We start from the raw sequence: 14,890 nt of genomic DNA on the forward strand, positions 1-14,890 counted from the left end.
GTGGGCAAACCGTGCGTGCAGCTCTGGTCTTTGTGTGTTTACGTGTGGGAGGGGGGGCCGGCTGTGGCCAGGGCTGTTTTGGTTGGGGAGGTGCTACTTGGGGTGGTCGCGCGGTGCAGAGTTTGTTCTGGTAACTCTGACCCCTACTTGGTTTCTTTGTTTTTATTTTCTCTCTCTAATCTTCGATTACTCCAGGCACCCGGAAGACCAGGAATTACTGTGTAGCCAAACATGAACCCAGTGCTAAATAGTTTCTCCCCATCCGTCCTTCCGCGCACTCCTCACTCAAATTATCCTAAGGAAGCTTAAGAAAAGTGCCCCCGCCCCAACCCCGCCTTTCTCCTAATAATTTTTTTAAAAAATGAATTTGACCTTGTCATTAAAAGTACTCAAAGCACCTGTTTTTTAACTGGAGTTTGTCACTCTTGAGCGTTTTCATAATTGATGTTACAAAACCGAAAACGTTTATTAGTTGCTCAATCTGAATAAACTTCTGGGACTTTGTTTCTGGTGGGCTATGGCATTTAAAGTATTTACGTAATGGTTTGGGCAAGGGGGAATCTTTTGGCCTAAAGGTGTGCTCAGCTCAGGTTCCTGCGTTATCTTTGGACGACCTTGAAGAAGCTAGCACGTAGGAGTTAGGCCTTTCTAGGAGATTTTCTGTGGGGGCTGGGGAGGAAGCTGCTCAAGGGGATGATATAAGGTAACGGTTAGCTGTCCCTGCTAGCTCTTCCTAGTTCCTGTGAACTGGGCTTGACCTGCTGGTTACCCCTCTTAGATTTTCTTTTCAAGCTAACTTTTTTTTGGTATGTGGCCCCAGGCACAGCTCAGAAATTATGCTGGTTTGACACATGGATGCTTCTTTGGTATTTGGGGTTTGCTTGCAGTCTAGACATCCGATAAGCAGCACCGTGTCTGTTGTTTCTTTCCTTATTGCTCCTGTATTTTGATCATGTTTAAGGGTTAGAATCTAAAAGTGGCGTTTACTGAAAAATAAAAATATCCTTTGAGGGCCACGCCCACACATACCAGACCATCCATACAAATTGAAACCAGTTTTGTGCTTTCATTGTTTTGCTATTCAGTATACTCTTTTCGCCCAAGTTTTGGTTGACCGAATAACAAATACCTAAAGGCTGCCAATATTAGTACATTTCTGAAATGAACAGAAACATCTTGTCAAGAGAATGAGAAACTTCAGATTTAATAACCTTATGGCTTTCCTTTGGGGAGTTATTTCTCTGGGTCAGGTATTTATTAATAAAACGCATATGAGCTTTGCCAATACACTGAGATTCTTTAATTTGTTTTCTTAATTAGTATTTCATAGCCGAGTTACAGCTAGATTTCAATGTTCTGAGAAATTTCAAGTGTATCTAGAGTTTAAGGCTTCTGTTTTAAGTATCAGATGATATGTGCAGCAGAGATTTGGTTTATCAAGGTAAATGAGTTGAGAGTGGGAAAGACACAGACAAGGTCTGTGCTGCCTTCTCATTTTGCATTACTTTTGCAAGAGATTGGAGATAAAAAGTTCAATACATAGTATGTTCTAGAATCTTGGGTGGGCCTCAAGACTGCTGTTGCACAGTACTATTCTGTATATCTGGAACCTGAATGATCAGTTTTTTCTCTAGAGTTGGCAGTCAGACCCTGGGAAAACCTGGCTCATAAGCTCACAGTCAGGCAGATTTATGTCACAAAAGCATTTTGAGAATGATTTTCCATGTAAAATAAGTTTCTCATTGGGAAAAACTTAAAAGCTAATTTGAAATGTAGACCAACGTCATAAGCTGTTGCAAGGACACATTAATTTACTGTGCTAGGCACATAGTAAGTTGCTTTAAAAGTATTACATTTTCTTTTTCTCCCTAAGCAGTGCTAGGCATGTAATTGGCTAAGAAGGAGGGAAGTACATTTGTTGAGGCCCTAGGTTAGTGTTCAGAAGTCTATGGGGTTGAAAAGATGTGATCCAAAGACGCTTGGTTTCCAAAGATGTGATCATGTTAAGCAAGTCGCTTTGTTTGTAGTCAGATTTTGTCATCTGCAAAATAGCAATAATCATATCTGGTTCTCGGGGATGTAAATAAGTAAATCATGTGCTTGGTAATACAACCTGTTGTCCTCACAACTTTGGAAAGTAGATATTTTGCAGAAGACAAAACAGGTTTGGATCAGTTTCCTTGCTGGAATACATAATTTAGTAAATGAGAAGTGGAAAGAATAATTGTTTTTGGCCCCATCCCCCACCTTCAGAAACTGTTTCTGGGAAGGCACTGCCTTAAACTCCTGGTTGCCAATCTAATTCTGATTCAACCAGGTAACATCAGAAAGTCCAGTGGAAATCTAGAAAATACCATCTTCTTTCTGATTTGTCCACAAGAGTGTCCTGTTATAAATTGAAAATATTTTGTTGTCTTTTGGTTCTCCAGTTTCTCTTTTTCAGTTTCCCTTTTAATTGAATCTGCAACTGAGTGGTTTTCTGTATTATGGAAATGCAGCTAATCCAAAAGAAGGGAGTTTATTTTCAAGGGAGAGTTTTCTTTTTGTACTAGAAATATAGAAGTCACAGACACATTTGCTATTACATATTCAAGTAAAAAATTGCAGTTTAACTAAAATAATTTTTTTAGCTTCATATTTAGCTGTTTCCACCTACTATAAGTTTGCTTTGGCTTAATGTTATTTTAATTTGGTTGATGTTAATGTATGCTGAGTTTAAATAGCTCTCATTTTGAGATTCATTTCTACACACATTGTTCTCTTAATCCTCCCTTCCTCTACACATGCCTGCTTGAAATCAGCAAGAAATATTTTTTCTACCAATTGTTATGAAAACGTTGACTTGTTTACTGTTAGTCTTTTCTGATTAAAGTCATTCATTTGGTTTATATTTCTTGGAAATCTTTAAAGCCCACTTTTTTTGGGGGGGGTGCAAAAGTTTAGAAACTAAATGTTAAAGAAAAATGACATTGTTCACAACATCAGTTTTTTTTTTTTTTTTTTAATGCCCGTCTTTATTGTGGACACCATTCCTATTTCATGCCCTTACAAACACTGTTCAACTCCATTTTGTCTACCCCACACTTCTTAGCAAGTTCCGTGCAGTTCTGTATACGATGTACAGTCAGCACCTGGTTGTAATGTAAGACTTATTAATAGTTTCTGTCCTGTAACAGTTTATCATTGAGTATAGGGAGCAATCCCCTGGAGGAAGGCATGGCAACCCACTCCAGTATTCTTGCTTGGAGAATCTCCACGGACAGAGGAGCCTGGTGGGCTACAGTCCATGGGGTTGCAGAGTCTGACACCAGTGAGTGACTAAGCACAGAGGGAACAATACCTTAAACAAGTACGTGAAATCCAGTGTGTTTGTTAGGAATGGAAAGGTTTTATAAAAAGATGTAATTCTCAAGTAATTTCTTAGGTTAAGAGGATGAAGAAGAAACCATTTGGACAGAAATAGCAGCCTTAAGTATTGATATGGCTAGTTATTAAGGTTGATTTGACACTCCTGGAATATCAGAATTCTATGTTGGGAGTAGCTGGTAGACGGGACTAGATCCTGAAAAGCTTTGAATTTCTTGCCAAGGAGTTTGGATATTATCCTGATATCCAAGTGTTTGTACCTTGGAAGGAATATTAATATTTGAACTTTTTAGGACGATACCACCTATTTGAAGGGTGCAGCCTTATAAGTCAGTTATGAGGCTCTGACAGAAGTTCAAACACCATAATGAGGGACAAACAGACAATGGGAATGGGAGGAACATGAACCAGAGAAGTGAAAGTAGAAGCAGATTCTCTAAGGACTTCATCATGGAGATGGTAGAGATCTTGCAGAAGAAGAGAAGGGAGCACCTGGTTGACTTTCAGATTTTTTATGTGATTATATGGATTAAAGCCAGGTTAGGTGAACACAAAAAGAATATGTTTGGAAGAGAAGACTATATAATCAGGAGGGCATTTAAAGGTTAGGACTGCCAGTCCTTGTGCTTCAGAGAGCTTTAGGAACTTTGCTGAGATTTGGGTTAGACCAGGTATGTACTTTCTTAACATTTTTGTCAAGTTTGAAAATGGAGAACAACCTTCATGGAAAGGAATATGGTCATTTCATAAACTTAAAATCTCTGGAAATTAAGTTCCTCCTTCCCCACAAACTTGTTCTTAAAACCTTCAGAAATCAGGATTCTACCCTCATTTTAGTTAGTTGGGTGTGTCTTGGGACAGATAAGAGTTTATATTTCTATAATGTGCAAGTCATAAATTTAAGGAAATAAATGGTATACATACACTGATGTTTTCATATTCTTGCTCCACAGCATTCCTGGAAAGTAGAAGTAAGTTTTTACCCTAATATTACAGAGGACAAAAAAATTTGAGGTGACTGTCTATTCACTTGTAAAGACACAAGCAGAAATATAGACTCCAGTTTGACTTCTTCATCACACTCACGGTAGTCACATTTCCTAACTAATAATCATCCTTTAAAAGCAAATAAATACTATCCCCCCAACCTTTAACTTTCTCATTCACTGGAATTTGAAATTGGAATACCCAGTTTTGTTTTGTTTTTACAGTATCAAAATGGGAAGACCTAGTATTTGTTTTTACACTGTCTAAAACTCAGAGACCTGGATTTGTGATTTTTATTTTTAGCCTGTGCTATGTCAGCTGAAGACTTAATTTCTGAGTTTGACCCCTTTCCTGTAGGAGGAGTTCTAGGGTCTTCTACTGAGCGTGGATTCCATAGGCAGCACTGGATAAATATTTTATCATATAATTTCTCAGTCTGGGTACATGTTTGGAGAAGCTTTTGGCAGACAAGTGGGCATCCACCACCTCTTTCTGTTTTTCTCCAGGCAAGTTTAAATTTTTAAATTTCACTTGGAAAAAGTGAATTAATAAATTCAGAAACTTTGGTGTTGGGATGTGGGTAGGTATCTACTAGAAGCAGGTAAAAGGAAATAGTGTTTGATTGCCCCATGGTTTTCCTTAAGCACTGCTGAAACATCTTTTTGTAGGGGAATACTGCAACCAAGTGGCCTGGCAGTGGGAGAACACAAAACAATCCTATTTGACGCTTTGTGAAGAGTGTTGCTACAGTTACACTGTTAGTGTTTACTAGAACCTGTACTTACATGTGATTAAAGATAGCATACCGGTGACTAAAATGGTGTCGAAGGTGGCATTACCAGTTTCAGGCACTCGAGATGGCACTTAACTTTGGATCATAAGTGCTTTTTCGTATTTATTTCTCTTCCTTTCCCATAATCATGCCGTTTAAAGTTCAGCTCTAAAAAATGCATCTCCTTCCCTTCAGAGTTGTCTTTGGTTGCTTGGTTCCTTTCCTCTTTGTTCACTGCTGTTTCCTTCCCACTTTACAAATCTTTTGCTTGTCTCGTCTCTGCAGTTTCCTTCCCATTCTGTTCTGTCTGTTCTGATTTTACTAGTCTATTCTGTATGCTCTCTTGTGGAATGTATTTGCTAATGTGTATCTCTTCATCTGTATGTCTTTGAGGAAGTTTATTTAAGTTCTTTGGGCTTTTTCAGATTCCTCTTTAGTTAAGTCAAGATATGTGATGATGACTAAAGTTTTGGGGTATGGTGCTCTTGATGAAAAAAAAAATAGTATAGAAGGGAGTAAAGTGAAAGTAAACCTCCTTCATTCTTGCACCCCTCAGAGACCATTGCTAGTTATTGGTTCTGAAATGTCTATTTTAAAAAGCTAGGTTGTGTATTCAAGATCTCATTAAAAACATACTATATAACAAGATATCTTAAAAAACTTCCCTCCCTGCACATGTTGTAGATCTCTACTGCCTTCTTTTAAGGGCTGAAAGGGTATCCTGTAGTATGAAGACACCATACTTTAACCAGTCTGAGAATCCATGGACATTTACATTGTGGCGCAGTGGTAAAGAATCTGCCTGGCAGTGCAGGAGATGCAGGAGATGTGGGATCGATCCCTGGGTCAGGAAGATTCCCTGGAGGAGGAAATGGCAACTCACTCTAGTATTTTTTCCCAGAAAATTCCACGGACAGAGAAGACTGGTGGGCTATAGTCCAAGGGGTCACAAAGAGCTGGACACAGTACCTGAGCATGTATGCAGGCACACTATTTTATGTGTGCTTTTTTTAGAAAAGAAGTCTAGGTCATTTGGTTTTTTAGAGAAAATGATTAGAAGCTATAGGGTTTGGTCTCTTGAAAATGAAGGACAATTGAGAAATGTTTTAATTTGGGAGGTTGCACCCCTAATTTGTGCATCAGAATTTCACTTCTCAAGATGGTATGGGCAAGTTACAACGTTAACTATAAAAGCTGATTTATCATCATCTTTGGCATATTTACTTTTGTTTTCTTCTACCTGGTCCATCCAGTGCATTTTGAATTTTGAAAAAACGATTTTAAAACATTTGTTTATTTTGTTTCTTGGATGTGTTGAGTCGTCTTTGCTGCACTGGAACTTTCTCTGGTGCAGCAAGCTGGGGCTGCTCTCTAGGTGTGGTCCGGGAGCTTCTCACTGCAGTGGCCTCTCTCGTTGTGGAGCGTGGACTCTAGGCAGGGCGTGCGGCCTCAGTAGCTGTGGCACAGGGCACGTGGAATCTTCTTGGACGAGGGATGGAACCCATGTCCTCTGCGTTGGCAGGCGCATTTTTAACCACTGGACCACCAGGGAAGCCCCTGAAAGGTATTTTTGAATATAAGAAAAACAACTACCCAGAAGGAATCTAGAAAATGGAATTGGGGAAGTTATTACATTGGAGGAGCTATTGGTGTCCTTCAAAGCATACCAACTGAGGTGAACCTAATAGATGTTACATACATCATAATAAGAACCCTTATAAGATTTGAAAGATAAGAAAATACTCTGCAGAATTAAGATCTTCATCTCACTGTCTCCTAATTCCATGTTCGAAAGGGTACTAAAAGCTCTAAAATTAGCATTTTTCAAGATTCTTCATACTGTTCCTTAGTTGATACCAACTCAAGTATTTGGTATTACTAAAAATTAAAAGAGATCATCTTTAAGCTTGGAACTATCAGAAAACTTCTTATACAGCCTTTGTATAAGGTTGTGAAGATTACTTCACCATCATGTTATTCTGTGCTCGGTAAACTTACATTATGTGTGCTATATTAAGTGTACTAAGACATCATCCTGCTCTTTGGGTTCATAGTCTCATTAAATCAGATTAGAATTGGCTCTTTTGTATCTTGATAAACAGTGATTACTTCACGCTTTCCTTGCTTCAACACTAAGGATGCATTTCCCCATCCTTTCATTAAGTTGATCATTGAATTTTTATGAAATTTACAGTTTTAAAGTAGATGAAACCCCAATAAGTCAATCAAAACAAATGTTCAAAATTGATTGTTGTATTTTAAAAACTCACATTGCTGTCTCTGTATGCTATTTGTTCATGTAATTACAGTTATTTCTCTTATGGCTTTTGCTGACTTAGCTATTAACTTTAATTTTTGAGATTGAATTAAATTGGACAGAACAGTAATTTCAGCATGGTTGGTTTGTCTTTAACTGTTATAATGTTTTTTTAAAATTGTGGCTTTTTGGCTGACAGTAGGTAAAGAAATGTCAGTGAAAGTGCTTTATCAAACATGAAGTACTGTACAAATGACGGTTTTTTTAAAAAGTTTAATCCACACATTTATTGAGTACATATTACATGATTGACAATATTGAGGTGCTGAGGTTACAAAGATGAATAAAGTCAAGAGACTTCCAAACCCAATCTTTTTATTTTTAGAAACAAGCTTATTGTAATAATTTATATATCATAAAATTCACTCTCAAAGTATACAATTCAGTAGCTTTTAGTATATTTAGAGTTTTGCAACCACCGCTACTGTCTTATTTTTAGAAGGCAAATGGCAGTTTTTAAATCAGCATTTTAAGTCTTTTATTTTTGCCTTTATTTCAAAGGTAAAATTTTTTCTGATTCTGCAAATACTTAAGGGTGATATTATATGGAGTCTACTCTCATCTGTAACTATTCATCAATTAGGAAGCAGATGGCATTGGCTTCCTTCTATTAAAGCACTGCTGAGTGATGTGACATCTGTAAGAATACATGCAAAAATCACTAATAATTTGAACAAATAGGTTGTTCTGGAGGAATCATTTAATATTGCACAAATGTGAGCTTAGGAAAGAAATACTCTTTTAAAAACTGAAGTTGATTCAGTTTTATTATGTTACTTTTTATTTTTATTATGTTAATTTCAGGTATACAAAACAACATAGTGATTCAGTGTTTTATAGGGAAGAAGTATTCTAAAGACCACTTAGTTTGTTGAGATAATAGAAATCCCAAGTTTAAAATCAAATTGTGCCATGCTCACTCACAACCTTCTCTCAAATATATAAAGTAACTTGGTTTCAGAGCCATTTTGTGTCTTAGTTTTTTCCCAGAGATTAGATAAGGTTTTTTATTTTTTAAAACATTAGTGGGTCTGTAGGTTTTGTGAAAACTTTGAGTTACTCTCTGGCCTCCCCAAAGCTCAAAATGGTTAAACACCAATCACTGCTTAAGTGGGTTGCTTGTAAACAAAGCCCAAAATGAAACCCCTGTGTATTTACTGCAGATTCCCAGGTGCCTCTCAAGTGCAGGAATAAGCTCAGAAAAGGTTTACTAGGTTTATTAAGTAATCATCCATTAAAAGGCTCATGTGCTACTTGTGTGTTGCATCAGGACAGGTGCCTGCCCCCTTACTGCACTTAGCACTGAAAGAGGGTGAACCCTAGAATTCAGACTCCCCACTCAGCTGTTTAGGCAGAATTTTGTCAGGAAAAACAAGGTTGCAGAGCTACATAAAAGATATCAGTCAGAAGACATCAGGCTATTAGATTTTCTCTGATGTCTAAGAAGAACATTTCTCAGGCTGAAGAGTGGATTGTTTCACTTACTATTGGGTAAGTTTTGTGGCGATTCCTACCACCAACAAAAATTGATTCGCAATCGCTGCTGATGAAAAGGAAAGTAATATTTAGCTATAGCCTTAATATTCCCTAGGAGCTTGCCAGCATGATAACTGGCACAAACTATGACTTCTTGGTCAAATCCAGCCTCAGTGAAGGTAGTAGTTCATATCTTGGAGATGACCCGAATTTTTTATAGTTTTGATAGTATGTTTATTATTTGTGGTAGGAAGGGGATTGTGAGGGTAGAATAGTCTGTCCTGTAATGGGATTTGGCCTGTGTATTAATGGAATGAACTGGCCTTTCTTGCTGTACTTCCTCTGTCCTTGCTGAGAAGGGAGAAGGGAGGTTGAAGTTTCCTGGAGCTATTGATGAAGCTGGCGACTGCAGGAGGATCTGTGGACTTTTGACCTTGATGATAATGGGAAGGTATTAGGGGAATTTGGAGAGGCCGCAGGTTGGTGTAATGACTAGAAAGAGTTGTGTTACATTTTTGCCTCAAAACAGGAATATACAAATTAAAGCAGTAGCTTCTACTTTCTTAGTACTTCTTTTAAAGTTTGTATAAACCTGTGTCGTTTGACATTGTTTTTTCCAAAGCAGTGCATGGCCGTTTTCTTCAGGAGGCAATTTTCTTTTCATTTATCATGTGAATTTTTGTTAGACTGAAAAAAAAATCTACCTCATTTCACAGGTCTATGCCTTTTCCTACTATATATTGAGCACCTTCCTCATTTTTTTCCTTTCAAAAAAGTCTCACTTAATGAAAACAATTACCTTAATCAACTAGAAACATTATGTTCTTGTTTGTTTTAACAATTCTTAAACTAACTTTTAGTTTAGAATTAACTATTGAAATGCATCAGTGGCCTTCTGATCCATCACATCTTTCTTTTACTTGCCTCTCAAAAACATCAAAGAACACTAGTCCCTGTTTAAAAGGAAAACTTAAGTGTTTGGCTAATTATTTGCTGATAAATTATTTTCTTGAAAGCAAATTTTAAATCCTTTGTATTTCAGAATTGCTTCATCTCAAACACACACACGCACACACACAGAGTCTAATTATTTGGTTATTTTTCTAAATCACTTTCATAAATACTTACTGTGGTATGTCTAACCAGAATTGGAGTGGAAAGAGGTTAGGGAAGAGGTCATTCAAAGACAAACACCAAGGCTTTTGTTTTACTTATATATTTGAGTGTATTTCTAAAAGAACTTTAAAAAGGATGGCATTCCTTTTAAAACATGGTTATAACTCCTAAAACTGTGGGTACAAATCTAGTTCATTTTAATCATTTTCTCTTATGCTTTATGTGATGTGTGTGTGTGTGTGTGTGTGTGTGTGTGTGCATGCGTACCCACACGCCCACACACACAGAGGCCCTGCTCTGGATTTGTCCTTTGGGGTTTAGTTTCTGTTCATTACATTTTCATCACCTCTTAGTCCAGATGTTTTGTGAAGTTGGTCCTTGGTTTGGATATTCTAAATTATTTATAAGGTATATGTTTACTACCAGCTGCCTTTTTGTTGCAACCAGCCCTGGAGTTCTTTCTTCCTTCCTTGATGGATGTTGAGGGTTTTTTTGATCATGGAAATCACAGTTTATCTCACTCTACATTTTTGAACATCTGCCTCCCACTATTATAGCTCTCAGGCACAGCACCTCATTGAAGAACTTCAAAAACCTCTGTAACGACTGAGGGGCAGACCACTGGTCAGGCAACATGAGCTCACTCTTAATCTGTCTTAATGATTTATGAAATTAGCATTCTTAAACTATAACACTAGTTTTTTGTATGTTTTACATCCTCCTTTCCGTAGTTTCAATTCAAGGATAACTTGCCTGCTTAGAACTTCCCGTTTATCACAGAAGAAAGCCCCTCTGATTTCCCATAGGGCAAAGTAGTGTGGGTTGATGCATTGAGCTACTTCTGTGCTTAGTATCAGATTATAGTCCTGTGGTAAATGCTCAGAACTTTCCAAGAGGGGAATCACAGTAATGCAAACATGCAGAGTAAAAAGGGGTACCTTTAATTTTAGGATGTGTCCTCCACTATGTATAATTCCGGTGTTTCCCAGGATAGTGGAGAGAGAATTTGTTGTATTCTCTACTTTGTTGTTGGGCAGTCAGTCAGTTGTATTTGACTCTTTGCAACCCCATGGACTGCAGCACGCTAGTCTTCTCTGTCCTCTTCTTAGAATCTTGAATTTTAGAAAATGCCTGCTTCCTGCAGTTTTAGAGTGAGTTTTTGCCAGGATAGTAGAAGGAGGTAGGAGAAGCCTTGTTATATATCAGAACTGTTCTGTTTGTTTTAGACACTTGGCGTGCTCGTGTGCCAAGAATTGAGGTAGATTCAAGAGGTCTTCACCAGAGCCCTCCTGTCTGGCTTGGTCATGTAATACCATGTTGCAGGGGGAGGGGTGGAGCAGAGAGCTTGCTTTTAATGGTTTCTTGTTATAGCCCTCAACAACGCTGTGTCAATTCCCTTGGCTTTACAGGCTATTGCCCAGAAGAAAAGATGTTTGGTTTTCACAAGCCAAAGATGTACCGAAGTATAGAGGGCTGCTGTATTTGCAGAGCTAAATCCTCCAGTTCTCGATTCACTGACAGTAAACGCTATGAAAAGGATTTCCAGAGCTGTTTTGGGTAAGATCATGTGATGTTTGTACCATTTTTAGAGTGAAAAAGATCACAGTATAAGGAAATATTTCTAAGCAAAGGGATTGGAACAGTGCAATAATAATTAAAATCACTCATATTCTAATCTAGGTTGTTTCAAGGCACTTGCTCTTAAATCCAAACAATACTGAAAGCATACCTTACTTTTTTTTCTAGATTATGAGGAACTACCAAGTTTATTGTGAAGCCCTTAATCATGGGGGAGTTGAGAGGGAGGCTCAAAAGGGAGGAGATACATGTATACTGATAGCTGATTCATGTTGTACAGTAGAAACCAAAACAACATTGTAAAGCAATTATCCACCAATTAAAAATATATTTTAAAAAAGTTATAATAGAACCTTTCATTGTTAACTTCAAGATGTATAAAGAGATTAAAAAAATAACCCTTATTCTCAGAGTAATTGTCCTCCACTAGTACTTTGTATTGTTTTTCTAAGTTATACAAATAAATTTTAACCAAATCTGCTGAGGATCCTAACAGGGTTTAATGTTCTGCCCTGAAACCTGTCAGGGTCCATTAGTTTTATTTTATAATTTTGTTCTTTATCTTTTGACAGTAAACCTCTGCTTAATAAAATGGAATTTACTTTTCAAAAAATAGAAACAAAATACTTAATGTTGAGCCATTTTTGATGTTAGAAATTAATTTCACCCCTGTATTTTCTTATCAAAACATTCTGTTGATTAGTTATTGTTAATCCTAGACTGTATTTATTTTGAAGGTTGTCAAAGAGTTTCCACCAACCAATGTTGCCATCTGAAGTCACATTTTTCTCTTAATGTCTTTATTTCCAATTGTATATATAATAAACGCTATTAGTATTTTTCTGTATATATTTGTAATATAGAAATATGTGTAATAGATGAAAAATTCCTCAGAGAGACAATTAAAAAATAACTTGGAAACTGTATATTTATTTCCTCTTATGCAGATACATTCATTAAAATAATATTACAGTGCCTCTCTGGTTTTGTTTGTTGTGAAACTAGAATATCATGGCACATTATTTTACTTAAAGGGTAGCGTTTTATGGCTTACGCATCTATACATTTCAAGAAAGATTAATTGGACATCATTGTTTAAAACCATGGTGACCAGGATCTTTTCTAGGTCTTAAATTTTACCATTGTTTAATTAAAAAAACATTCTTTATTTTAAAATGACCAAATTGCAGCACATAGAAGTTAATTAGACTTCTGAAATATTCTACAGAAACAGTAGAAGTGGATCACCCCAGACAATTGGAAATAACATCTATAAACTATAAATAGTGTTTTTTCTAAAAGAAATGTACTTTCATGAATTCTTTTATGTAAAGGAGACGAGTAAAGGTTTGATCGTTTTCTTATCAGGTTACATGAGACTCGTTCAGGAGATATCTGTAATGCCTGTGTCCTGCTTGTGAAAAGATGGAAGAAATTGCCAGCAGGATCAAAAAAAAACTGGAATCATGTGAGTTTATCTTTTCCCCTTTTTCAGTTGTACCTCTGTTATATTTAAAGTAACACTAGTTTTTCCCCTAATTTAGGAAATAATATGTTTCTGGGGTAGAAAAGTCTTAAAAAAATAAAGAAAAATACTAGTTGCTGCTTAGATATAATCATTTAACATTTTGGCCTGTTTGGGAGCAAAATATTAATAGCTTGGTATGGCATTTACCTGAGGTTGTATTGAATATACCCATTTTGGAGATTCACAGTGTACATTTAACATATTTTTAGGTTCAGCCCAGAAATTCCTCCAGTTAATTAGACATGAATCCTTTTTTCATCTCTTAGGACAACAGATTTCTTAAGGACAACAGATTTCCTAAATCATGTTGGTACTAATGAGCACATGAGTTTACATTCAGAACTGGATTTAAACCCTCCTTTTTTACCACTTACTACTTGTGAACTTTGGACATTTATTTATTAAGTGCAAAAGAGAATAATAGCCATGTCACAAAACTGTTGTAAGAACTGAATGAGAGGATATATATTAAGAATAATTAGTAATCACTCAGTTAAATAGAAGCTGTTTTTGTTCTCTATGTTAAATTGAGATTTGCATTTTACTTACTGTCACTAGAATTCTTCAGAAAATATTTTCAGTGACCAGAACAACACTATTAAGTTTTTTCTATATGCTAGCTTTCAGAAGATTTATGACATTTATATAACACACTTGTTTTTAAGCAGGCAGGCATTTCTTCACATTTTTTCTTACGCTACCCTTGCAAGCTGTTCTTTGGTGACAATGTTACGTTATTATAATAGGTTTCTGTGTGTCTGTTAACTTATAAAATTGTGAGTTTTTCTTTAATGAATAGCTTATGTGGGGAAGATCCAAATTGTGATTTTGAAGGTGATGTCAACCTTTTTACATCAGGATACACACATGCTAAGTCGCTTCAGTTATGTCCTTCAGTTGTGTCTGACACTTTGCGACCCCATGGACTGTAACCCGCCAGGCTCCTCTGTCCATTACATAAGGATAGAAATCTGCAAATAGTAAATGTGAATGAAGACATGAGAAATGAGACCATATGGGTCTAGACCAGTGGCCTTACCAGGCTGTGGGAGAACATGCCATTGCCGCACGTGGCTGACCTCAGGCTTAAGGGTGTGTAGTAAAAAGAGCATAAAGCAGAGGTGTGAAAACCCTGATTTGAGTCTGGGCGCCTTCTCTACCTACCTTTGCCTATTTACTAGTTTAGTGAAATAAGGCAAAATACATAGTTTAATATCTCTTGGTTTTCTTTACCCTAAAACTGGAGTAACAAATTACTGCCTACTGCCTTGTGGTGAAGTTAGAATCAAAAGTATATGAAAACGTTTTGTAAACTGCAGACATCATCCAGTAGGAATGTTAATTGTTGTAAGGTCTGGTTTTTCTTAACCTCCTTGGCTCATTTTCACCATGTATAAAACCTATATAAATTTTTTGTCCAGCTACTCTTGCTGTTACTACTTCAAAGTAAAAAAACCCTAGATAAACTGTTTTTAATATCATGTGATGATTCAAAGTGCTCATGAGCTCTTAAACACTGAGTAGAAAACTATGGTTCTCAAATTTGGCTCCTTCAAATAAGCACTCATCTGAACTAAGGGAATACAGAGGTGTCATTTTTAAAATGGTATTAAATATTCAGTATTTTCTTCCAGGTGGTAGATGCAAGGGCAGGACCCAGTCTAAAGACTACACTGAAACCAAAGAAAGTGAAAACTCTATCTGGAAACAGGATAAAAAGTAACCAGATCAGTAAACTGCAGAAGGAATT

General features: G+C 36.7%; 1 protein-coding gene across 1 annotated transcript in view; it reads left to right on the forward strand.

Moving 5' to 3' along the window:
• The window catches only part of FAM60A (family with sequence similarity 60, member A), a 28,115-nt gene that overhangs the window by 2,423 nt on the left and 10,802 nt on the right, over nucleotides 1-14,890 (forward strand). The window contains exons 2-4 of the mRNA XM_010860602.1: nucleotides 11,444-11,591; nucleotides 12,981-13,080; nucleotides 14,775-14,864. Coding sequence (XP_010858904.1) covers nucleotides 11,464-11,591; nucleotides 12,981-13,080; nucleotides 14,775-14,864 — 318 coding nt within the window. The 5' untranslated portion in view covers nucleotides 11,444-11,463. The remainder of the gene's footprint in view (nucleotides 1-11,443; nucleotides 11,592-12,980; nucleotides 13,081-14,774; nucleotides 14,865-14,890) is intronic.

The sequence above is a fragment of the Bison bison genome, unplaced genomic scaffold (assembly GCF_000754665.1).
Source record: "Bison bison bison isolate TAMUID 2011002044 unplaced genomic scaffold, Bison_UMD1.0 scf7180017864468, whole genome shotgun sequence".
In the NCBI taxonomy this organism is placed as follows: Eukaryota; Metazoa; Chordata; class Mammalia; order Artiodactyla; family Bovidae; genus Bison; species Bison bison.